A 27,555-nucleotide genomic window follows, 5' to 3' on the forward strand; every position below is an offset into this window, starting at 1 on the left:
TGGCATCACAGCTGGAGCTACAGTCTGCATTACTTGAATCTTTCAGCAACGTCATCGCTCATCTGCCAAATGCCTCCGTTCGTGTTGTGCTTTGCGCAGCGCGGCCATATTTCCGGTAACATTTCGTTCCGCTACCCCATCTGGTGTTGGCGCCTGCTCCTCTGTTCAGTTGCCAAAAAACTGTGTTTGAATGCATGTTAAGTATAAGAAACAGACGTGAATGCCCAAGCAGCTCATCAGCCTTGTCCTTTTGTACACTTGCTGAAATGCAACACTTTTTTTTGACATGCCCAGTAAATCCACAAGAATGTCTGGCTGACATTGCTGCAGTGGCAGCTTGACAACTAGGTAATAAAATCATTACCTAGAGGAAAATAGACACAAACGTCCAAACTACTCATTTGTTCTTGCTCTTGAACACTTGTTTAAACAGCAGATACAAATAGCTTATGCATAAATACCAAATAAGGACACAATACACAATCAAATATCAGAGATGTAAAAAAAACAACTAGGTGGTCAGGAGATTCACTGAAACACTTAGTGAAATTTTCACTTAATGAAAATTCCAATAATATTTCTTTCATCTCAGTGAAAGAAATATTGAAATTTCTTTCATTGTGCATAAATATACATGTGCATAAATTCTGTAAAATAGCTCTCTTTAGAGCTTCGCCCCACCTTATTCATCACATTTGTGGTTTGCTTATACTAAAACAAACATTAAGAAACCTTCAGGTGCCGTATAATGATGTAATCTAATAATATAACATGACTATGAGTCAGCTGCTTTCTAAAGTCTGCGTGTTTTCATTCCAACACCTGTGCTCACTTCTGTAAAGCTTGCCTCTGACACGTGCGCTCTATAGAGTAATAATTAAAAACACTAAAAAAAACACTTAAGCTAATAAATGTAAACCAAAGTTAAACATTTTCAAACAACAAAAACTAAACAGAAACAAGAAAATCCACTCTGGAAACTAACTGAAACTACATGAATATTATAAATGTTATGTATGCTTTTAGTTATAATGTTTTGCGTGTTGTGATCATCTTTGATGTCTGAAACAATGGCTTCTTTCACAGATGGCCTGGGTAAGTTTTGGATAGAAGTACACAGAATAGATAAAACCACACTGCAGTTTATGAGCGGTCAGAAAAAGACGAGCAAAACTTGTTTATGTTTTAAAAAGTTTCATGGGAAAAAGCATGTCCAAATCAAATCAAATGAATCAGAATAATTTTCCCTCATTAGGACGTTATTGCCGAGATGGTATTACTCGAAATTTGGTGTGAAATTTGGGTAATAAATGCAGAACACAAAAGCAAAGCCACATCTCTTGGCAAGTAACAAACATCTTACTAGTAGTATTTATTGTTTTATTTGGTTCACTGTACTTTATTTACTGTTTTTACGTGGACATTGATCTCACTGTAGGATGTACACATTCTGGGTTTAACCCCTGACCTCACTTTTTCATCATGGCAGTGGTGTAAATATTTAATCGTTTGTTTAAGTAAAGATGTGTAAAAGAAATTCCCAAGTAGCTCATCATGTTGTACAACTGAAGTGCAGCAGGAGAGCTAGAGGAGAGACGGTTTCTGCTTAGTCACTGAAACAGTCTCTCGCCGGAGTCTCCAAGGACGACCCGCTGTTTCCTCGTCTCCTCTGCTAATGAGTGACCTAATGAGTTTAGGGAAATTACTGCATGCTTAGCAATTTCTTCTCCGTCTTTCTATCCCATACTCACCACGTGTCGGCTACACTTTGCTCATGCATACAACCCACTTTTTCTGTACTTCAGTGCAGTTTTAATTCATTCGAGACTTACAGGTGCACAGTAGATATGCACCTGGGCAATACTGGACTTCCTGCTTGTGTCCTGTTAACGTATGTATTCCTGTCTTTCTAGTTCTAAAGGGTCCCCTTGTTTCTTTCTGTAGGTTTGACCTGGGAAGATGATACCACCCAGCAGGTTCTGTCCAAGGAGTTATCCAAACTGAGAAGGATTCCCTACAGACCACAGCAGACTGGGTCGTTCTACACCACTGAGATCAGGTCAGATGTTTATTTAGCTCAAATAGTTTTGTGACCAAAGGACATGTAGATTTGTAGATTTGCACTTCTGTTTTATCTTACTCCTAATAATTTTCATTTAGTTTTGTCGTCACCCCACTTGGCAGGCCGGCAGCGTGGACAATAAACTTTGTGAACACGATGCCTCGAAAATGAGACGGCATAGGGCTTGATAGCATAGGTGCATCTACTAAACATTTTGGACAAGTCAGAATCCCGGTGACCTTGACCTCAAGGTCAAGTTGTCTGAAAATCTTGTGAAAACAATAACTCGAGAAAGATAACACTTAGGATTTTCAAATGGATACCATTGGTGTATCTACTAAAAATCTTCAACGAGTTCAAATATCAGTGAGGTGAAGTTTTCTGTCACCTAGGATTTTAAAATTTATACCACAGGTGTATCTACTGCTGTCGGAGGCTGAAGGGTAGCACTGGCTGCTGCCAGTATTTTAATTTCTTACTTTTTATTTTACTTTGTGACCTTTTTTTTGCCTTTTTTCTAATACTAATATATGATATATGAAAATTTTAGAATGGCATCATGTTAATAATTCCATTTGGAGGAAAAACAATTCATTTGCACGTCTTTGCAATGAAGTTATCTGACTGTGCTACTCTGAAGTGACTAATTTCTGCATTTTGTTCATCTTTTTCTCTACTCTCACAGGCCAGTAGCTCAAGCAATGGACCCAGTGGACCAAAGGGTGAAACCGGTAGAAGTAGAACTCGGCAAAAATCTCCAGATGTACCTGCAGCGCCTTGGCCTCCTTCCCAAGACATCTACTTCCAGCTTGAGCGCACCAAGCAAGGTAAACATTTACTCTGTTTGGCTTCTGGGACTTGGTTGTTCCGGTTCATGATTTTCTTGCCATTTGTTGGAATTTCTTTGCCTCAAGCAAGTAAACAGAAACTATTATGCTTTTTATTATTTTCTGTTACATATTATCTTCTTCAAAGGTGGGAGCTTTAATTAAACATGGGTAAAGTTACAAACAATGAAGGCAAAGATCTTCAAACTAAACTTAAAAGCACCACCCACCTGCTGTACTTTTGTTCATGAGAAATAGCTAATCAGAAAGAAAAGGTCGGTTTAAGTTGGGGTCTGTTTGACAGTGAATGATCTGAGTTGCACCAAGGCCCAGTATACTGTGAATCATGCAAAGTTCCTCTTGTAGAGTCCAAGTGTGAAAATATGGAGCTGTTAATTCACCTCTATACATCAATTATCAGTGTGCTAATTGAAAGGATTCAAAAAAGCCCAAAAGTAATGAAGCGCAAATGACAGAATATCGCTGAAGTGCCACATAAACCTCAGCTCCCGCTGGTCCTGTTCTCACATTTGAAAACCGAAGAATATGTGAGGAATTTGTTTTTATCCCAATGACTGCATTTAGCCTCGACCTCCATTCGAGGCCACCTGGCTCAGTTTGAAAAGAAAGCGTGCACACATACAGTGCACGCTCGCACAACACGCTGAAAGGACACAAACGCGCACACCTTCACAGCAGGTGGTCCGCTGTCATCCTTCGCTGTCGCTTCTTTCTTGCTTCTCTGTCCTAACTGATGACTTCTCCCAGCTTGACCGTTATGAGGGAAATAATACCAGCCGAGAGTTCAGGAGTTCACCGCTCTAATTAATAACTCAAGGCGCGACTGCGTCCCTCTGCTGTGCCTGCAGAGGCCTCTTTCCAGCTGGGGAATTGTACTGAGGACCAAGCGAGTACGACTGCGTGGAGCCTGCAGGCATCGCTTGCAGGCTCATGGCCTTTTCTATCCAGGTTCACCTGTTTGGTGGCAGCCAAAAGGAGCTGGAGGGTTGAAGGGGCCCTTCGGGTACGAGTGGCATAAACATCACCAACTGAGGGATGTAAATGAATAAAGATACTGCCAGCAACAAATACCAGAGGGGGCCTCGCACACACAAATCATAAAGAAGTATGACAACTGTGAGGAACGGCTTATGTCTGTATTGTTATGATAATTTTGCCGTTACTCAGGCTTGTGCCATTTCTGTGCTCTTAGGTGGGCGTTAATGGAGCCGGCAGTGACAATTTGCTTTTGTTGTAGCTGATGGATCTGTTAATATGATTGCATAAATGGATTAATAACTTTTTTTCCCCAAAAATGGCCTTTTTCATCTCAATAATCATTTTTGTTCAAATGAAGCCTTTAATAATAAAGCAAAGTGCTTCTTCATGCATCCAGATACTCTCTCTAAATCTAGTGGAAGAACAAAAACAAGAAACGTTACATTTAGATGTTTTCAGCAAATGCACATCTATTTAATTTTGCATACATTTTGTCTAGAAGTAAATTGGCTACACTAACACGAAGGTTACTGGATTGGTGGTGTTATAAAGAAAGAAAAGCCAAAGTGTGTCGAAAGAAAAAAGGCAGGGTGCTTGTGTTTTGTACTTTGGCGTCAGGATGGTTTGCATTCTTGTCACATACAGTTGGTCCCATTATTTTAGGACGTTGTCTCAGCCTTAAACGTGTGACGAGCAGATGGGACATTTTCTTGGATCCAGCATCTGCATAAATAGTAATTCTGCATGACTCATATTTTTTGGTCAGATTTTTTTTCTGTCGCAGCCAGTTTTTTGTCATCATTAAACATCGGACAGAGGGATGACTGGGAATGAAGGGGCTGGTGAGTGAGATGGTTGGCATCTTAAAGTTCTAGGCAGCAGGAATGCTCAAGCAATGCAAAGTAATTATAATTTACTTTATGCTTTACTTTGCAGTTATACTTTGTCCCTTGCGGTCTGTTTATTTCGAGGTCTAATTATTTGCTCTGAGACATTACAACATATGGTTGGGAATTTTCAGGCTTTTACTTAAGCTCTCTATAGTTAATGGAGTTTGGATGATTCACATTTCATAGCCTCTCAGTTCATCCATTGTGTCAAACAAAACATTTGAGGTAGTTTTCCTTTAATTCCACTCCCCTTTTAGGCAGCTTTCTCCTGATTGGCTGCCCCTCACAAACAGCAGGTGGGTGGGACTTTTATGCTCACATCCAGAGTCGTGTTTTGAAATGACTGTATTAGGGGCATGCACTTCTCCTTCACCCACAGTGTGGCTGTTTCTCAGAAAATAGAGCAAAAGCTCTGCTATTGGAAAGCTGGTGGAAGTGTCTTCAGCATCAGTGTCTTTGTACAGTATGCTTGTGTTTTCCAGAATGACCGTTTCCAGTCCGGCATCCCTGCAGAGCTTTATCGCTCCAAGCCCCAGATTTCAGCTCAGAAATCACCTCCCTCCAGCTTCTCATCTCTTTCATCGTTCCAACCCGTGCAAAAGCAGAGACCACCAGCCAACCAGCTCCTCGCCACGCAGGCTGAGGGTGACCTTCTCCTGGGCGCCCTGAGGCAGTATCTCTCCGGGCATGCGTCCCTTCACAGTGGGGGAGCGAGCCCATTCGAGCGCCTGAGGACGTTCTACAGCAACAGAATAGAGAATTCTGGGCTCAAAAAGGAGACCTCGAAATCCAGACTTGTGAACATGGGAAGGCCTCAGGGGGCCTTACCCAAGGACCCACTCACGTCTGTTGATGGTATGTATTTTACCCATGATGGATTTCATCATAGTCTGCAGCGTGTTTGAGATGCAAAATTCCAGGCAGGACGTCTTTCACTTTCAATCGTATCTCTTACAACATGTAAACACACACATGTTGAACTGTCAGTGTTGCCAGATATTACATAATTTTATTACAAGCAACAAGGAGAACCTGTGAGTTATGGCTTTCTTTGAGTGGACTGAACCATGCAGAATACCAGAAGTGGTGCCAGGAAGTTAAGAGAATCGTTCAAAGTAAAGCAAATTTGAATAGAAATAAGGAAATTGTAGCACAGCGTGGTTACACTTAGAATCAGATAGCATGTTTCTGCCTTAGCCTGCTGTCAGACGCTGGCTGGGTCTTCATTATAAGGAAGTTATTATTATTTCTTTCTTTCTGTGGCTACACTGAACACACAGAGCTTGTGGTGAAAACCACATTGTACTCTTTTTCCATAAAGATGAGCATTATTTGCATGACTTTGGAAAAACTAGCTCACAGCAAGGACCATTAAATAATTGCTATAAGGCTTTCAAAGTTAACTCAAAGGTAAACTTAATCACGTGTAGTGCGCCCAGTTCTTATGATAGTTGTAGATGTTCAACTTTCATTTTTATCTGTGCATTAAAACCTGCACACACTGACAGGCCCTCATACTTTAACTTAGCAAACTTGTTAGCGAACATGAACTCATATAAGCATCCAGCAAACAGAACAGCATTAAATTTAGTCCAGTGTCCACCTAATGAATATAACTCTTGTATCGATTCTCTGTGTCTTTTTTGAGTCCTGAGGGAAATATCTGTCTCCTAAATTCTCCACTGTGTGCTCACTAGCTAGCTAAATGTCTGCCTGCTGTTTGGTGCTGGTACACAGGGCTTTTCTGATGAAAACAACTGTCTGCTGTGGTTGCTATGTGATGCCAAGTAAATAGTAAATAAGTGGACAGCTATACACCAAGCTGAAGCTCGCTGTAAACCTGAAAGGAGCTCCATAAACAGCTTTAGCTTCATTGCTACAAATCACAGCTTTCACATCGTCACAGTAAGATACCTAAAAATATTTAATGCTGAGATCAGAAGAGAGACAGCAGACATGAGAAGTGAGACTATTGCCTCTAATCTAAACTACATAACTGGTTTTAATGGGGACTGATTCTGCTTTTTCTTGTTTTCTCTTAGAAATACACGATCATAATAAACATGTCCAGAATTTCAAATAATGCAGCCACTATGCAATCCCAGCAATCTATACACTGAGGATGTCATGTCAGACACACAGCTCTCCCACCCACCTGCTGTTCAAACCTTCTGGTCATGAGGGGCAGCCAATCAGAAGGAAGCTGGCTTAAAGCTAGTAGAAAGGCAGTTAAAACAGCTTGTTTCTGACAGAGGGTAAACTGAGTGACTTAACCAAAACCCAGCACAAGATCAATAAATATTATTTTGAACTATGAATCATACAAGTCCAAGAATGCAAACATGGAGCGTGGAGTTAGAATATTTGGTCTGCTTTAATGATAATAATTTCTTTGTCTTTCATTGTTATTTTACTTCCATCTCTCCTACAGAGAGGTTCATCGAGAACGTTTTGAAGAATGTTGACAGGCAGCATGTGGACATGGATACGCTGACACCGCAGGATTTGGACCAGCTGTCGAGCCTGATAGCTGAGGCTCTACAGGTAGTTGATCAGGACAAGGGACTAAACAGAGGCCTGAGCCGAATGAGGGGACCAGGACCGAGAGACCTGGAAGGAGAGATGAGTGATGGAGAAGAAGAAGCAGAAGAAGAGGAAGAGGCGGGGGAGGTTCCTAGGGATGAGTTGCTGGGGAATGCTCCTACCCTGAAACCTCAGGAGAGCACTCCTGTCGCACTGGCAGCACTTCAAGGTAATTTTATAGTGATTCGTTTTGTTCTTACGCAATTAAAGTATTGAGTAAGCGATGGAAAGTAAGTCTATAATACATGCATAATTGTGTAGGCTGGATTAAACAAAAAAACGGAGCTCTCAAGTTGCCACAAGAGTGCAACATAAAAATCAATGTGAAAATAAATAAGCATCCTGTGCTCAATGCAGAACATAAACCCAGCCAGTGTTAATGGTTTATTGTCCACTGAGGCCACTCAGGCTTTGCATGTTTACACAATCACTAAAAGTGCTCAACAGATAACTAAATGATTAAAAACTGTGGTCAGAGCGCAGTGGATATGTTATTTATGTACGTTTTCTAGTGTTTTTTCAGCATCAGTGAAAAATAAATTTACACAGGGGTGAATTCAGATCAGTAAAATATTAGAGAATGGTGAATTTGATTTAAGGAAATGGCCTTGAAATTTGGCAGCTTTTAGCTCTGAATGAATTTTTACATGAACCACCTCTTTTTCTGTCTTTCTGCTCCCGCTTTGAATGGAAACACAAATGTATCAATATGATTATTCTCTTTCTCCCAACAGAGCGTCACACGGAGACAGAGGAGCAAAATATGCAGGACAAGGTAAGCAATCAGAGTAGCAGAAAGGGAAGACTTAAATGTCAAAGCCAAGGCTGACATTGTAAGCAGTTATGTAATTTATTAAACAAGGGAATGAGATGAAATTTTGCAAGGGTGAAATCACTGCCCAAAGAATTTATCTAGAACTCAGTATTCTTGCGAGAGAATGAACTGCCGACAACAAAAAACAAAATCGATCAGGTTTTAGTCCCAAAGTTTTATTTGTTATACTGCTAGTATGCACTAATAATATTCTTTTTTTATTTATTCAAATAATGAAGACAATCTTCCACAATAAATCGGACTGATATGAACATGTTCATTTTTTAAGGAATCGGGAGAGCAGTGGATAAATGAGTGAGTTGGAATTAATTAAGGCTAAACAAGGTGAACTCGTAACAACGACGCTGTACTGATTCAGTCCTTTATACTGTAAATTGAAACCTGGGTAAAAAAAAAAAAGTAAACTCATTAGTGTATTTCACAGATTTCTTTTATTCAAAGCAGTGGTTGAAATACTAGCATGTATAGTAGAGAGATGTGTGTCTAAAAAACCAAATGTGATTCTGCTATAAAGTTTTAAAATTTCAGCGGATAGATCACCAATAGATACTTAATTGTTTCCAAGAGGAAATTTGTCTTGGACTCTACTAAACTACTAAGCTACATAATAAAAATAATTATGACCAGATAGAGGGGCGATTATAAGCTCTCAGCAAGGCATCAGTCAGTATGTGCGTTTGTTCTGTTTAAAATTCCTCCTGATAGAGGCAACAAAGGATCTTTAAAGCCAATTTCATTTGCACTTTGACAGAACCTTGATTTTAATGACAGAGGAACATCTTAAAGTCAATGCATACCTGATTACAATCTCTGATGAAACAGAGGTTTTTTTCTTCACCTCCAGACAGACGTGAGAACCAACCAAATCAAGAAAGTCCTGTCACGAAGGACATCAGAACGCTCGCGGGTTATGAATAACCAACAGACTGTGATGTGTTACACACTACTAACCAGTTACTTTAGTGCTGCATTTTAAACAAGAAGACTTGTGCATGCAGAAATGCTTTAGTTTGACATTAAATGGATCGTGGCTGATTTAAAAGCGGAAATTTCAATCTGTTAAAAATGTGAAAACCCTAAAACAAGCTAATTTTTTTTTCATGCATTTAAAATGTTTGTGTTGTCCAGACATGTGACTACAGCCATGACAACAGGTCATCACGGCAGTTTGTGAAATAGTCAGAAACTCTACTGATTTGTGTTTCTGAACACGAATGCCTTTATTCCATCTGTCCTGTTTCATACTTACTGATGTATGTATGTAGATATATTAGTGCTGTCAGCATTAATCTCGTTAAAATTACGTTAATGCCATTTTAACTAGATTAACGCGTTAACGAGCTAACCGCGCTAACGAGCTAACCGCGCTAACGAGTTGACGCCATGCAGGCCCATGCACAGGGTGATCTGCGGTAACTTGTTAATGGAGATTTTCCAGATTAATGCAGTTATAGCATTAACGTAATTTTAACGAGATTAACGCTGACAGCACAAATATATATATATATATGTGTGTATATAAGTGTATATAAATGAAAAATATTCACTCTTTCCTTATATCTATCTATATATCTATAGATCAATATATATATATATATATATATACACACATATATATATATGTATATATATGTGTGTATGTGTGTGTGTATGTATGTATATATATATATATATATATATATATATACATATATATATATATATATATATATATATATATATATATATATATATATATATATATATTAGGGGTGCAACGATATTCGTATCGATATTGAACCGTTCGATACAGTGCTTTAGGTTCGGTACGCATATGTATCGAACAATACAACATTTGTAATTTATTTTATCAACTTTCCTTCTGACGATGCTGTCTGTGTTGAGCGCTCAGTGAATCTGCGTTCGACTACTCCGCCTAGGCTGCACTGTCGAGCGCAGATCTACTGAGCGCTCCACACAGACAGCATAGTCAGAAGGAAGAGCGCAGGGCAAGCTAGCAAGACAGAAGTTAAGCTCTCCTTGGAACATGGACCTCCCCCACCCTCATTTAGATCTGGCGTTTGGAATTATTTTGGTTTTCATGTGACGTATGACCCTGAAGGTAAGCCAGTCATGGACTAAAGTAAAACAGTATGTTGGATGTGCCATGCAATGCTCAATTACATGGGTGTGAACTAGTGTGTTAGCGCAGTTAGCTCGTTAACGTGTTGGCCGTCTAGCCCCATGCACAGGGCGATCGGCGGTAGCTCGTTAACTGAGATTTGCCATGTTGTGGCGTTAAGGTCATTTCAACGAGATTAACCTGAAAGCACTAGTGGGAACACAACGAATATGACTGCACATTTATGCCGACATCATCCTAGTGCAAAGACAAAAACAACAAGCATGCTACTAACTTTACCCGGGTCATTTAAACAGCCGTTAGCACATGATTCTCCTTATGCTGCTGAGAATATAGCCCAGAAGAAGCGGATAGTATAGCTTTTATTTTGGAAAGAGACATTTCTCTGTAATAAACTCTCTTTTCCAAAGATGAGTGATTCCTCAATCAGATACAGGGCTTGCAATATCGCTAGCCCGACGTCCTGGGGCTAGCAATTTTTTTCAGTCGGGCTACCAAAATCTATCTCTTCCCTGCCCGTCGGGCTATTGTAGGAAGGAAAATATATGTCAATGCTTTCGCATTCTTTCAGAAATGTAGCTGGGTAATTATGTCATTGGCATCGGTGAGCCACTGTCAATATGTGACATATTGAAATTGCGTTTGAATTTGCGCTTGTTTTTTTGCTTTCACTTTGCAATCGTGCGAACTGTGTATAGAGAGCGACAGCACTGATCTGTGAGTGATGATAATTTGTGCACCAATTCCTCTGACATCGTCTTATTAATCGTTAGCTTACTACGCAAACATGACAAGTGAAATCTCCCGCAGCAAGCTTAAACACTTGAGAGGTTGATCGCGCAGAGAATCGCTGAGCTTATGTGAGTGCGTGTGTAAAACCAGCAGCATATATATTTTAGTTCTGCTGAGCCAAATAAGACAGGTCAGGGTGAAGAAGTGACAGCCAAAGAAAAGTTTACCACAAAACGGAGAAGTTATGACAAATGAGACTATAAGGCAAAAAGAAAGTGCAGCTTTATGGTTTCATGGACAAAAGAATTTCTGTGGCTGCGATATGACGAGCTAAATAACCAGGGCTGCACATAAGTGGTCCGCAGGTGCGCATTCGCTGTCAAAATAAAAAACACGCACAAGGGTTAGGGTTAAATTTAAAAACTGTACTTTTGAGTTAAAATATATATTTATAATTTTAATAAATGACAAATTAAAAAGGCATGAACATTTTTTTTGTATCGAAAAAATATCGAACCGTGACACCAAAGTATCGAACCGAACCGAACCGTGAATTTTGTGTATCGTTGCACCCCTAATATATATATATATATATATATATATATATATATATATATATATATATATATATATATATAGATATATATATATATAGATATATATATATATATATAGATATATATATAGATATATATATATATAGATATAGATATAGATATATATATATAGATATATAGATAGATAGATACCGTATTTCCCGGACTACAAAGCGCACCTGAATATTAGCCGCACAAGCTAAAATCAGGGGAAAATCCTGTTTTGTACATACATTAGCCGCACCTGACTAAAAGCCGCAGGTGTTTCAATGTTGACTTATCATATGTAAGAGAATATGCACAAAGCGAATTGTCAGGAAAGAGATGGCTGTTTGGAGACACATCTCTTTTATTAATATTTTGAAAAACAAGTTATGGGTACATATTTGCACAACTTTTTAGGTATATGTACAAGTAGCAGTAATTACAAGTACGAAACATGTGCTGTGCTTCAAAAACGAGTAACAAATGTAGTACATAACAATAACCTACACACCAGAAAAATAGATTCAGACTACCTTTTAGGCTCAGGTGGATGGATGGATGTTTTCACACTTTTCCACGCTGTCAGATTCCACCGGTGGAGTTGAGCATAACTTGCTTTTCGCAAGTTTATTGCCGCACACCATCCACGACTCCCGCTGAACGTGTAGCGCTACTTTGAAGTTTGTTTTTCGAGCTACTTGTACGGCACTATGTTGCCTGGCGGATGGACATGTGACCAACATACCACTCTTGAACCCCGATACTGTGTGTCTGATCACATGCCCTTCCGCCAGGCAACGTAGTGCCGTACAACAGCGGAACAAACAAAACAAATCGTCTTACGATATGACAAAAATCAGGGACAATCCATAGAAAAGCCGCACCTGACTAAAAGCCGCAGGGTTCAAAGCTTGTGCAAAAAGTAGCGGCTTATAGCCCGACAATTACGGTAGATAGATAGATAGATATAAGGAAAGAATGAATATTTTTCATTTTTACAGAATGCAAAAATTCCACATTGACATTATGTCATTATGTGTCCATAAACACAAACAAATACACAACTTTCCAATCCAGAAGACTGATGTTTATCACACAGCTTTATGTCAGATAACATGCTGACACATAACTAAATGCTGCACTACCTTTAGAGCAATAGTTATCTATTGCTGCAGTGTTTGATAAAAACCCATTCAGCTTAGTGAAAGGGATTTCGTGACTGTGGGACTGTTATTCATTTGTCCATATATCTGACTTTACAAATAAAATGTAATATGTCATTTTCAACTACTTTTTATTTGTGTTTTGTAGCGAAAAATATATTTATGATAAGATTTGCTGAAATCAACGCCGGAATAGAAGCAACGTCTTCTCTGTGCTTATTTCTTGTACTCATTTCTTATTTTGTTTCTGCTCGTTGAAAATTCCCTCCAGGCTGATGCATCTTGCTGGTCCCAAAAAACAATTTGAAGTTGCAAAGAAGATTGTATTTCAAAGTGCTCAGAGACAGAACAAACTATGTTTTTAGCTCACATGGCATTGCTGCTGCAGTGAGATGTAGTTCTTGACAAGACGAGCAATTACCCTGAAGCTAGGACCAGAAGAATAATAGCATATTAAAACCCTATTCAGCATAAGTCTGACAGGGTGGCTGTTCTTTGATTCAAGGCAATTATTTCCTCATGCCTGTAGCTGCAGATCGCCAACACGCTAATGTCAGCAACAGGAAAACTCCCACAAGTTCAGTTTAAAAGAAAAAGAACTTGATTCAATATTGTTTCATTAGACACTTAACAGCCACTTCATTAAGTATGCCTAACAGCACACGGTTGCTGCAAATTTGTTGGCTACAGACAAATTTCCCATTCCACCACATCCCGAAGGTACTCTATTAGGTTGTGATCTGGTGACTGTAGAGGCCATCTGAGTACAGTGAACTGATTTTCATGTTTGAGATTAGTCACATGGCACCTTATCTTGCTGGAAGCAACCATCAGGTAGGCTAAACAATGCTCAGTGGATACTAAATAATCAAAAATGTGCCAAGAAAATAACTCCCACGGCATTAAACCACCAGTACCAGCCTGAACTATTGGCACAAGGTAGGATGGATCCATGCCCGGATCTCTGATGGTTTGGGGGTGCATTCGAGCCATTGGAATTAGCAGCTTGCACATCTGGAAAGTAGAGCTGGGCGATATGAGATTTTTTCATATCACGATATGTTTTTTTCATTTCAGGCGATAACGATATCTATCACGATATAAGCCAAATAACTATATTTGTAAGATTTAAATGTGCCGTTGCTCACAAGTAAAATGTGAAATAATCAGCAGCTTGTTTTTATTTAAATATTTATTTCCCATAATAAGTTCAACAGGGTAGATGTACTTAAGGAACATGAGACTTTTTCAGATAAATAAAGGCAAATATTGCAAACTACACAAAAGGCAGCCGCTAAAGCGTTTAGGTTTCAAAATAGAACAAACGAAACAGACTACTAAATTGTCAATTCCACTTAGAAACAAAATATTAAATTCTAAAAATAAATCTTAGTTTGTTTTACAGAAGAACAGACAAAACTGACTAACTTTTGTCAATATCAAATAAACTGAGAACTAAAAGGAAATTCTCAATCTCTCCTTGTTGTATAGCTTAGCTTTTCAAACAGTTTTAACAGTTACTTTAGTCTGACAAAAGCCGAATGACGAATTAGCGCTTCCAGTCAGAGACTGAGGCTACGTCCACACGTACACGGGTATTTTTGAAAACTGAGATTTTCCGTTTTCGTTTTAAAAAATAATCCCGTCCACACATAAAGGGAGAAATGAAGGAAAACGCTGCTATGAACATGCCAAAGCAGCAGGTGGCGCTCGATTCCTAACCGTGCAGAAATATTGGCCAATCAGAAGTCTAGAAGCCTCGGTGGGAAAAAGTAAACAAAGCTGGGGCACAGAAGCAGAACCGAGTCGTATGTGTGGACGGACAGTAACTGTGTGTATATGTAAGCATTTAAACACTGCAGGGAGTAGAATTAACAGTAACAGTATTGTAGAAATTCATTTCACCGAAACAATAACGCGGCGCACAGTGTGACGCATGCACCAGTTCATTGTATTTCCAGACTTGCTTTCGGCACAATTTACAGTGCACGCTACTCTGTTTTTTGTCAGACTTGAAATAGCCAAAATACCTTCACACTACGGAACTTCTATGGCTCTTCCGTTCGACAATCTCTCCGGCGTTGGAACCATTATCTGTTTTCTCTTCGGTCACGCTCGGTTGATTTTTCTAGTCGGCACACTCATTTCCTCCATTACCCGCTGGCTGCTTCCCAAACAAACACACGTGCGGCTTGGCACTTGTGCTGTACGTTACAAGTCACGCGACGTGACGCTGCGGCTGTGATTGGTTCGGCTCTGCGCTACTTAATTTGGATTGGCTGATCTTTTTTTTTTTTTTTTTTTTTTAAGAGGACAAGAGCGGCGAGGTCTATCGCGATAGCTTAATTTCTCTATCGAGTAAAAGTTATATCGCGATACATATCGTTATCGTTCTATCGCCCAGCTCTACTGGAAAGGCACCTTCAATGCTAAAAGGTATACGTGGGTTTTAGAGCAACAAATGCTCCCATCCAGATGACACATATTTCAGGCAAGGTCTTGCATATTTCAGCAAGACTGTGATAAATCACATTCTTCATCTGTTATTATCACACCATGGCTTCGTACAGTTTTAGAAGAGTCCAGGTGCAGAGCTAGCCTGCCACTAAGTCCAGATCTTTCAGCAACTGAAAGCAATTGTAATGAAATGAAATGAAAATAGGAAAAAGAGTACCCTGGACTGCTGAGCAGCTAGAATATTATATCACACAAGAATTGGATAATATACCTCTCCCAGAAGTCCTACAGCTGGTCTCCCCATTTCCTAGATGTTTATGGACTGTTTTTAAAAGAAGAATGGATGCTGCACATTGTAAACATGGCACTGTTCTTACTTTTTTGAGACATGCTGCTGCCGTCAAATTTAAAACGATCAGATGTTTTTTCTTAAAATTGTTAACTTTCTCAGTTTACACATTTGATTGGATTTATTTTCTGTGTCCCACTGTGAATAAAACATAAGTTTATGGGATTTGCAAATCATTGCACTGGCTGGGAGCAGTGCAATTTAACTAGAAAAAGCACCACACGGATTCTTTCCGTTATGATACGGTTAGGGATGGGTACCGGTGTCCGGTGCCATGATGGCACCGGTTCTGACATAAACGGTAGTAACCAGACCGAAAAGCAGCGCACATTTCGGTGCTTTTTTTCCTGAGCTGTGATACACTTCTAGCCAATCATTTTACGTTTCCGAGGATAGTAGGCGGGTCCAGGTACGTGCGTTCTTTTATGCAGAGCTACGGATTAAAAATGCCCAAGGCCAAGCGGTCAAAAGTCTGGCTGTACTTCACAGCAAAAGATGCAAACTCAGCAGCCTGCAACAAGTGCTTTAAGCTGATACTGTGATACTGTCAAAGGAGGTAACACCTCAAATCCGATGAAACACCTGGTGACGCATAGCGTTTTTTTAAAAAGCCCAGAAATGCGCCGTATGATAGCTTGCTGCGAGACCTCACACCGAGCGCATCTACTGTGCGTGGGTTGCCTGTTATCGGACCCGGAGTTAGCAATATCCCCCAAAAAACCCGAAGAATAGAGTCCTGGCCCCTGGCCCTGCCAGTGTAGCAGAAATGATGACGGATGATGATGCAGCAGCAGCCGTTCTTCTCTGCGTGAGTAGCTTAATGTTGTTAGTGTGTAATTTACGTTGAGTAGGCTAACCACGTTATTACATTAATGCATGTAAGGTGAACTAGCAAACATCATCATAGCTACATGCGGCTGTCCTCTTGTTTGATGGCAGATACTCCCTGGCCAAAAAGGCTAAAATGACCAAAGAAAAAGTGGAAAACAGTTAAACATGAGAGGTTTTGGACAAAGTTTGTGTTTTTTCCATTGTTTAAGCACTGCTTCCAGCCAAGAGTGATACCATAAATCCCCTATAGCTGCAGAAAAGGCTAACATTGTTATCTTTTTACAAAAAACCAGCTGAACATGAGAGGTTTTTGGACCAATTTTGTGTTCTCCATTCTTTAAGCACCGGTTTGAGCACCGTTTGAGCACCGGCACCGTTTCAAAAGTACCGATTTGGCACCGGTATCGGATAAAACCTAAACGATACCCATCCCTAGATATGGTTGCTACAGACGTTGCCTCATGTTCTTTTAGAGACACTATGTCTTAAGTGTCTTAAGCTTAAAATTGAGCTCATTAGTCAGGTTTGTATTTTTTTTAATTAGGTGTCTGAAATAAATTAAGTTCTGTGTAACAGTTGGATCATCTACTGTCTTACCAGGCTCTGTGGTGCAATGGATAGCACATTGGATTGCTATTGGTTTGTGTCAGATGAAATTCAAAGATTGTGGGTTCAAGTCTCACCAGAGTCACTTTACTACAGTGAGGGGAGAAACTTGTTCCTGCTACACGGAAACCTAGTTTTGGGGTGGCTGTGTGTAGGTCAGGTGGTAGAGCAGATCACCCACTAATTGTAAGGGTTGGTGGTTTGATCTGTCTGCTCCAGTCTGCGGGCCAAATATCCTTGGGCAAAATACTAACCCCAAGTTGCTCTCCGATTAACCTATGAGTACGTAAGAATGTTAGATAGAAGGACTTACATAGGAAAAAAGAAAGTGAATGGGTGAGTGAGGCAAGTTGTATAAAGCGCTTTGAGTGCGCAGTTAGAGTAGAAAAGCATCATATAAGAACCAGTCTATTTACCCACGATATTTCATTGGCTCTTATTTCAGACGGAGAGTGGCAGCCTCTTCACCAAGCTTCTCGCCTACCTTGACAAAAGTTCCTTCACCGGACCTCCCCCAGCTAAAAACCATTATGACGATGCCAGTCAAACACCCAGAGGGCAGCAGGTGGGGCTGGAAAACGTCCAGAGTCGGACTAGCGAAGTAGGGGTGGCGGTGCAAAAGAAGGATACCACCCAGTCTGTAGAGGAGCTGTTGGAGGTGGCAGGCTGGATCAAGGAGGTGGCACCCCCTCCTGCTTCTCTCGTGTACGATGAACCTCACAAGAAGACGATGCACGTTCCTGAGCTACAGTTGGACGTCAAAGCCAGCAAGATGAAGAAAGATGATGATGTCTTTGGCTATGTCATCACCGACACAGAGTGAGTACAGATTTAATGATGAACATGTAAAAGGCAAACTGCAATTGAATTTTGAAGGAGACATATTTGAAAATAAGTGGATGAAAATTAATGGGTAGGTGGATGGATGGACAGTATTTGAAGAGTAAAAAATCAATCAAAATTACAATTCACTTTGCATTTATCATTTATTTTCAGGTGAAATAAGTACACTTTTACTGCTTCCAGAAATTAGAAAATAATATAAATTAAAAGGGTAAGTTGCAGCCAGGTGCTGTAATGAAATGGAGCTGATTAATTGATCATTAGAAAGTGTGACAACTACTTCTATTAAAGCCTCTGTAGCATTCAGGCGTGTGTTTACACAGTGCCACGGGAGATGCTGTTTGAGCAGATTCACCCCAAAGTCAGATTGTGCAATGCTTAGAAAAAGTTCCATCTCAGACTCAATAGACCTCTGTTAGAATATTCAATGTTAAAGTTCTTGACAGTAAAATTAGAAAAAGACTGAAGAAGTACCCGTGGTTTGGAAGGGTCCCCTAGGAAAACTCTTTACTTTAAGAAGAAAATGGCAACATGGTTTAGGTTCGCAAACCACAAGACTTCTGGAACAATGTTCTTTGGTTCAAGGAGACCAATGCACAGTGCCACAGCATATCAGCAAACACTTCATACCAAGTGTCAAGCACAGTGGTGGAGGAGATTTGGGCTTGTTTTGCAGCCACAGGACCTGGGCACCTTGCAGTCATTGAGTGAACAATGAACTGTGTATGTCAGTGTATTCTAGAGTCAAATGTGAGGCTATCTGTCCAACAGTTAAAGCTTGGCCCAAACTGGGCCTTGCAGTAGGATGATGATCCTGAGCACATTAGAAAATCTACAACAGAAAAAGAAGAATTAGGGTTTTGTGGCAGCAAGTCCAGGTCTCAAGGTTCCTGAAGTGCTGTGCATAAACAAATGCTAGGAAACCTCACTGAACTGAAGGTTGGCTTTTTCATGGAAATTTCATAGCATGTCAAAATAAAAGTCTAATAACAGAAAGCCAGATGCTTGTTCAGTTTGAAAGGCAACATGTTCTAACTTATGAATCAATGTTTTTTAGTCATGTGGCTGAAATCCAACTTAACTCTGCCTTTATGTAGGTCACCAATGACCCACTTGGATGTTGAAGAGGTTGGAAAATGTAGAAAGTAAAATTTTTTATCTTTTTTATCTTTCAAAATGCATATCTCGAGTCTAGAGCTTATACAGAAACTTTCTTTCACCTTTGTTTTGGGTAATCCACAGTAGCGATCAACCAGCTTTTTTCACAGTAGGTGAAGAAAGAAATGTGCTTTCCACGTGAGAAATTGCAAACCCTCGTTCTTTGTCCCTGCAAATTTTACCCAGAATGCAACAAGAGCACACTGGGCATCTTTTTCCTTCTTTCTTACTCACACAAAGGACAGGGTCGTTTCCATATTGATTCCTCTGTTCCTCAAGTCTGAGGTTGAAGTTCTTTAGAAATCCTCTTTCCTGTGTCTGGTTTTGAAACTCCTTCATGCTCGCCTTTCAGCTGAAGCGGGTGTAATTCTGGCTCAAGGTCTTTGGCAAGTCTCTTTCTTTTTGTCCTTGTTACTCGACACTCTGAGCTATACAACAGAAGAGCCTTAAATGTTATGTTATAGAGAAAAAACATCTCTGGGATGTTGGTGTGGAGGTCCTACTCAAGGCTTTCATATGCTGAATGAAGGAGTTTTTATTTAAGCACAATATGATGTCCGTTTTAGTCCAAGCTTTTTCTTTGTACTTACTTTACGTCACTCAACTGTAGCATACAGATCATTACAGTATAAATAGGAAACCTAATTTCTAATCACCATGGTCTTCAAAAGCCCCATTCAGTAAGGTTGAATGATTCTTCTTTACCCATAGAGCCGCTTAGTGTCACATCTGCTCTTGAGAATCAAATGTATTTATGTTTTACAAGAAAGAGAAATTCTAAATTAGATGACTTGTGTTTATGAAGTGCGGAAAAATTTCAAGGCAATAAAAAGTGTCAAATATGCGAATGCAAAATTAAATGTTGCAATGTTAAGGCGCTTTGGTTGTAGCTCATGAGCACCAATCGATCGTCAATCTTAAGGTCAGTAGTGTAATCCCCGGCTCCCGTGGGCCGGTGCGTTGAAGTTTCTCTGGGCAAGATCCTGAATGCCAAAGTGCCCGCAGTGTATCCGTCAGGGTGTGTGCATTATAGTTAGAAAACACTTAAAGACCTTGTAGTGTAAAGCTGCTCAATTACTTTTCTATTTACCGTTCAAATGTTATTCCTCTCCTCTCCAAACAGACCTTTGATAACTGAAGTAAAAATACTGTGACTTTAGCTTAAACAAGACTAGCCTCAGCTACGGCTGCTTTCCGCATGTGAGAAAACCTCTTGGTGCTAAAATAAAGCGTTATTTCTTAGTTTTGTATTAAGTGTTTGATTTAGACTCACCTGACCTCCCCATACATCATACACAAGTATAAACATTGATAACACAGGACAAATGTGTGTACTACTGACTGACAGATTTATTACTTATAATTTGTTGCTATCTGCAGACGGTGCCTCAAGGTGGGGCTGCAAAAGGATACCTTTGTATCCCTGCGACGGCTGCAGCATCTAACAGTATGAGATGAAAGATCTTATCAATGGGTTAGATTTGTATTACTCTTTGTTTTCTGTAGATTCTCTTAACATTTTAACTAAATATATGGTTAAAAGAACAATTACAAAGCACCGGGTTTTCTTCTGTGGAGCCAGAACCAAGTTATTTTTTTTAATTTGAAAAAACTTTAGCTCACAAAAGCTCACAAAAACTACTTTGACAGTGTTGCAGAAATTCTGACGGCAACCTTTAACATCATGGTTGAGCTCCTGTAACTTTATGAAACGGGCTCAGAGGCTGCTTTGCTCTGATCCTAGGTGAACAGCTGGAAGGTTTAAGATGTGTTCAGTCACTGTACTCAGCAGATTCCTCTCTAACCCTTTACAGTGACTCTTCAAAGTGACTCTTGACATTTCTATGAGATTGCTGAACTTCAAAAGAACACCAAAGTTGTCCTTGACAGTTCACTTTGTGTCAAACCTCTTCTTGAGAGTGAAGTGCAGCATCAACCACAACATGGAAAAATGCCACTTCGCAATGTGCCAGTAAGAAAAAGGCCCTTGAAAGAATGTCTTCTTGTGAAACAAGCCATCTTCTGAGCCAGACTAGTCTCAGTAGCCACATCTTTCCCCACAGCTTTTTGTTTGAGCAATGAGAAAACCTTGGACATTTTTCCTTGCTACGTCTGACTACAGGGACAGAGTGATGAAAACGAATGTATTAAACCAAACAACAAGCAGAAGATGATAAAAGCAGAGGACTGCAGTGAGAGTCTGGGCCACCAGTAGTCATCTCTAGCTTTTAAAGAACATGTGATTTGTGCTGCCAGGTACCTGACTGCTCCATGTCATACTGTGATTTAGCAGTAAAGTCAGCAAGCTTTAGGGTTTCTTTAGATCAAAGAATCCAGTAATATCTCTTGATACTTTTTAACTAGTGGCAATAACAAAAACTATGTATTAACACCATTTAATGTTGATACATAATTCACAGATGCTTCTTGTTTCCTCAAACATGGTTGCATACAGTACTGTGCAAACACATCATTTCTCTGAGGTGACATTAGACATTAGGGAAATGGGAAATACATGCAGCAGTTTATTGAAACATGTAAACACACATGGAAATATGGTACAAAAGAAAGTCATTAATTGGTATGACCACATTTGTTCTTCAGCCTGAACTCTGGTTCTTGAATTAGGTGCCTTTTTATTCTTGAATGATTCACAGATCAGTGTTAAGTAGCTTAATAAGACATCTTTAAAAGATTACAAGAAAGTCTGGATGCTTGGAAGCAAAATACTAAGAAATAAAGACTTTTGCTCAGTACTGTAACTCCTTCAACACTGCATTAACCAAAGGCACACCTAACTCATAATTTAAGAACTCGCAGTAAAATTGTTTAACTCAACAACCATTTTTCCTCTTCACTTCAAGCTGGGCCGCTGAATGGCTGTGAACTCTAGTGAATGCGTTGCTGAATTTGAGGTTGTTTGAATAAACGTTTTTCATATTTTGGCTTAAAGCTACTGAAATGCTCCGTACTGAGGTCGAGTCCCTCTCCAAAACAAAGCTGTCACAGTAGGAATAAAAATATATGAAATGCAGGGCCACATGCGAAACAAGATCGATGTGATGACATTTTGGCGCAGCGTCTGAGGTGAAAGCTGATAGCAGGAGCATCCTGGTGGTTTTAGAGTATCATCTCCTCCTGTGGCCTGGGGAGGGGAGGAAGAGGAGGAGGAGGAAGAGGAGGACAGGGTGATTCATGACAGCTGGAGGAAAACACCTGGTGCTCAAGACACACGCACGCACGCACACACACACACACACACACCTGTTTTCATATCTTAGTGAGGATATCTGATTGACATTATGCTTTCCCTAACTCTAAGCCTAAAAAATGAATGCCTAACTCATGGGGACAGGGACTGGTTCCCACAAGTATAGTAGCGTGCCAATTTTCTGTCCGCACAAAGATGTCTAAACATGTACTCACACACACACACACACACACACACACACACACACACACACACACACACACACACACACACACACACTCTAATTAGTACTTTGATGTAAAAATATGCATAAAAAGCTCCAGTGTAATTCCTTTAATGATAATCTATAATTTGATGATTTGATGATCAAATTCCAGCCAGAATTTGTTGCCTTAACCTGAACCTGTTATCTAACTGTTATCACGAGTAATGTTTCCAATTACTCGTGATACAAGTCAAAATCTCTGTAGACCATCGGAGGTTTCATTTTTTAATTAATTTTTTAGTTTTCATTTTCTGTTGGCCCCATATGTATTTATATGTTATATCCAGAAATTCACAGAAATTGTTTATTCTGACGTCTCTGTTTCTATTTTTCATGCCGCTGACTTGACATTTGTTCCGTCTTACCGACAGCATTCTCCTTAGTTGTCATTATTACTGATCAGACTTAGGCATGACAGTCTGCCTGTACTGGTTTTCTCCTGATTCACTCTCATGTACTTGCTGAGGCAGCTCATAGTAGAGTGATCAGTGGAGAAGCCCTGAAGGGAAGGGATGTCTTTGATGTTTGAAGAAATAGCCTTGCTTTTGTTCAGTGAAACCTCTGGCTTTCCTATTACTACATGCAGCAATCCTCTCCTCAGGCGCTTCTGTCCCCAAACAACAGGAATCCGACTGGGGTCTGCAGAAGATGGATAGATCATATTTTCCTGGTGAGCAATATACTCTGGACTACTCGAATAATGACCAAGGAACCTTTATTTACACGTTGGAGTGAAAAGCAAGTGTAACTTTCTCCATTTTGGACCATCTGTTTCCTGGAAGTTTAGTAGTGTCCAAATAGTTTGTCCTACACATGTGTTATACTGTGTGAGAAAATACTCACAAATACACAAAAAATGTTTGCAGGAAGATTAATTGATTTTGCTGTGAATAAACTAAATATTAGACATTTAAAAGGTTTGAGAGGTTTGAACTTAGTAGTACTTTGACTACTCTCACGCTGAAAATAGTTATAATAACAGTTTGAATAGTATCAGCATATGAATTTGATATTCGTCCCCTGTATATCACCAGTAGTTACCCTCCTCTACCTTCATGCATTCTAAGTAGACTGTTACTATCTTTTGTAAACAATGATAAGGCGAGAGCATTGTGTGGACATTTAGCAGTACTGTTATAAAACCTGGTGGTAAATGTTGTATTAATGCTGCCGATGTAGCTTTGTAACATGTGCATTACACTTTAAAATTGATGCTTTTTAAATTTTAAAGTCCTTATGCTCAAAATAAAAAACAATGCAGCTGTTGATGGATAAATGGATTGATGTGAAATTATATTGCTATCTGAATCTGGAAAACACGGTGCCAGCTCCTGAGTTGAGGCGTATAGTACCTGTCAAGTATCCATCCCTCCCTACTGATGCTTAAAATGGAAAACATAATTTGATATCCAAATTCGTTTTTTCTTGTCTAATAAAACATTTGCACAATGTCTTGTGCTAACCCTGCGCAGTAGATGTTGAGACATGAAAACAATGGCCACTAGACGAAAGGTCATCAAATGGGGTTTATACTCAGGAGTCCATGGATATCTTCATTAAATTTCATATTAGATCATCCAGTAATTGTTTAGACTTTTTTAGAGTAATAGAATTCAGGGTAGCACAGAGAATAATCCTGTTGTTTTTGTGTATTTGTGCAAAAGTTCCTTCTCAACTTTGGTAATTATTGCCTTTGGATTCAAAGTCATTTGTCCAGCTGTTGCTCCATCAAAAAGCCAGATCATCATCAGATGAGCAAGTACAGGCCTGTACTTGCTGCTGTACTGTTATCAGTTTCCATTTTCCCTGAAATTGTGTAAGAGTGAGATGGAAGGAAATATAGAATAAAAATAATCAAAGCGTCTCTCTGTGAGAAGAAATCCTGCCGAGGCAGGCTGTCGTATCTGAGTGGGATCATAACCTAACACCCTGCATGCTGCAGAGCTAATGTAAAAGCTGCTGTGAGGTCTCCATTGTAGCTATCAACACTCAGGATCTGCAGGCAGAGCGATCGCTGATGTCAGATCTGAAGCAGCTGCTCTGCACAGTGAAGACTGACTCAGGCTGTGGGCTGTTAAAGCTGCTGTCTGCTCTCCAGGCTGAGAGGGGAGACAAATCACAGGCTGTCAGTACATTTTCATACATAGCAAGTCTCATTTTTATTAACTGTAATTCAGCCACATTCAGTCATTTTCTCTTATAGTCAAAGAAAACAGTTAAACTCATGATCCCTAAGATGTTAAATTCTGTAAACAGCTGCAATTTATTTATTTTTATTTGGATTTGACTCTGAAGCTGACAGTCATATTTGATCATAAATGATTGTTTATTTGGTCACATGTCCAGTGCATGTGAAATCATAAGGCTAGGAAGACACCTAGAGTAAAGATTTTAATATGGAGTAAACTAAAAATGATGAAAGAGAAGAAAACATTTTTTGGTTGAAATCCAGCAAGTGTTGGACATCAAAGTTCAAGATGCAAGGACGGAGACAGCTGCTAATTTTTGTAATTAAGTGCATTTAAAAATTGAGTGATTTGCACAGTTTGCAGCAAAACTCTTTCTCAGCTTAAGCTGTATTTCCAGAAATGTGCAGATATCCTGCAGATGTCTGGAAGCGTCTGCTTTCCTTGTTTGAATTCCACAGAGGAGACTTAGAGGAGGTCAGATGAGTCCACAGCAGACAGCAAGCAATTAGCTTGGAGTTGGGATATTGAGCTTTAATTATGGTCTCACAGATGCAAACACATGCCACGCACAACCTCTCCCCGTCCCATTGGCCCTAAGCATGCACAGAGGCTTTGGTAATTTAGTGCTTAATTTGTTATTCCCTTATTTCGCTGCCATTATTCTCACGGTTTGGTGAAATGTCAGTGAGTTTCCCCGTCTAAATTTTACTACGTTATCATCAAAAGCAAAACTATGTATTAAAGAAGAGGTCATTTAAAGCCAAATTGATGTTTTCGTGTTTCTTAACCTGTCATGAGTCATGTCTGCATCCCGTTATATTCTTGTTTTATTTTGAAAGTCTTGTTTCTCTGTTCATTGTACTTAGTGTCACGATGTGATTCCAGTCAGCTGGTTTTCCAATGTGTTTCCACTTCCTCTGATCACCCTTTGTGTGTACCTTTGTGTGTATTTAGTTTTTGTGTGTTGATTCAGTCGTTGCCAGGTCGTCTGTTTGGTTTCACGTCATGTCTCAGAGTTCTTCTTACTGATCAGGTTCGTGTTCAGTTTATTTCAGTTCCATGTCTCTCGTCACTGTTTTCATAGTTATTTAGTTATTTCCCAGTTTAGGTGTCAGGTTAGGTTTTGCCATGTTCACGCTTGCTTTGTTTTTGTGTTCACGTTTTATCAGCCAAATGAACGGCTCGCCTTTTGTTTAAACTCGGTTCCGTCTCCTACCGTGTCTGCATTTGGGTCCCACTATTCACTCAAAACACAGTCAGCTCCCTGCTGACCGGGACATAATTGACATTGCATGCTTTTTGGATTGGCATTTCTGTTGTCATAGCATTGTTTCTTTAACTACACCTTTTGTGTCTGTGTGCTTCGCCTGTTACTTCTAGTCACATCCTATTTTATTTTGGTAATTTGTTTTCCTTGTTGGTTTCCTTCTGGCTTTTTCCCTCCTCAAAAATTTGCCTTTACCTGCCTTTAATGGCTTCACCTGTGTCACATTAGTAGGTATTCTTTAGCCTATTTTTGCCTCACTTATTTCCCTTGTGCTCCTTTAATCGTTTAAATCTTTGCTTTAGTTTTACCATTTTATTGAATTAGCTTTTGTTTATTCCCAGAGTGTTTAGTCACCTTTTGTTTGTTTACAAAAAAGTTTTGGATTCAACGTTTGTTCCTTCACTCACTCATGTCTGCATCTGGGTCCTCATTCTGATATATCAAAACATATATATCATAACATGTCTAAGAAGTTTTCACACTATTAATTTGTAATGTCAGACACATAAGGCTGCACAGATGGCATTCTCATTTATAGAAGCATAGATGTTTCCTTCTTAAGTTACTTTAAAAATAAAGAAAAGAAAAGTTTGCTTTTGAAAATATCCAGTAAAGAAATTTGTGTTGGGAGGATTACATCAGCTTTACTTGATTTAAAGTAGTTAAAATCTATTGCTGTAGAGTATGTGTCAAACAGTATGAGCCAATGCCATTAATATGGCTGTCTATCCAAAAATATGCATATATGCCAGAACAGCAGATCAGGGTTCAGGATGAAGTGTTTTTCTCTTCTTTTAGATCGAGGTAATCCTCAGCTGTGAACAAAACAGGTCGTTTTTGTTGTTGAATACTGCCAAAGTAATTTTATGTGCTAGAAAATGCTGTAAAGCATAAAATGATGGAGCGGGCAGTGATATCAAGCTTTCTGCCTGTGACCTTTGTGACCTCTTCAGCGTTCACCTCGCTGGCAAACGGCACTTCCCACCTCTCTATCTCACACTTATCTGAACTCACCTGGGAGCTTTGTGGAAAACTGCTTTTGTCTGTATTTTCTGGTTCAGTCCTTCAACTAGTGGGTTTAATGATACAGTGATATGTCTGGAGAACTTCCCCATGTCCAGTATGTCTTATAGATCAGCGGTCCCCAACCCCCGGGCCACAGACTGAGTCATTTGGTACCGGGCTGCGAGAATTGAGGCTCGGGTGTGAAATTTATAGTTTTCAGGGTTTTTATCATAATTTTTTTAATCGTTTTATTGTTAACTCTGTTTCCCTGGGTCTTGTCCCGTGTGTTATGGGTAAGTCTTCTTCTTTTTTGGTACTGGTTTTATTTGTTGTATTTATCCACAACACGGTCCGTGAAAATATTGTAGGACATAAATAGGTTGGGGTTGGGGACCGCTGGCATTTAACACTTTGCTCTTCATCTCCATACTATTTACGCTCAAGTTCTCTGCCATTCACTTGCCTTAAGAAATGTCAATTAAACATTTATCTTCAAAGAATTTACTTTTAATTTTCTCTCATTTCTACATAAACCAGTTCAAGCCTTACCTATTCTGATAGCTTTGCACGATTCATGCTT

General features: G+C 39.6%; 1 protein-coding gene and 1 non-coding gene across 2 annotated transcripts in view; both read left to right on the forward strand.

Annotated features, from left to right (window-relative positions):
- The window catches only part of LOC147307892 (receptor-type tyrosine-protein phosphatase N2-like), a 216,082-nt gene that overhangs the window by 36,398 nt on the left and 152,129 nt on the right, over positions 1-27,555 (forward strand). The window contains exons 4-9 of the mRNA XM_086270826.1: positions 1,945-2,059; positions 2,748-2,889; positions 5,261-5,633; positions 7,210-7,530; positions 8,096-8,136; positions 17,483-17,856. Of these exons, the coding sequence (XP_086126952.1) occupies positions 1,945-2,059; positions 2,748-2,889; positions 5,261-5,633; positions 7,210-7,530; positions 8,096-8,136; positions 17,483-17,856 (1,366 nt within the window). The remainder of the gene's footprint in view (positions 1-1,944; positions 2,060-2,747; positions 2,890-5,260; positions 5,634-7,209; positions 7,531-8,095; positions 8,137-17,482; positions 17,857-27,555) is intronic.
- Positions 17,031-17,122, forward strand: trnas-gcu (transfer RNA serine (anticodon GCU)). The gene is given in 2 exon segments: positions 17,031-17,067; positions 17,087-17,122. It is a non-coding gene; the product is annotated as a tRNA-Ser (tRNA).

The sequence above is a fragment of the Aulonocara sp. 'chitande type north' Nkhata Bay genome, linkage group LG18 (genome assembly GCF_057382095.1).
Source record: "Aulonocara sp. 'chitande type north' Nkhata Bay isolate Kocher_YH1m ecotype deep benthic linkage group LG18, A_spYH_male_GT1.1, whole genome shotgun sequence".
NCBI lineage: Eukaryota > Metazoa > Chordata > Actinopteri > Cichliformes > Cichlidae > Aulonocara > Aulonocara sp. 'chitande type north' Nkhata Bay.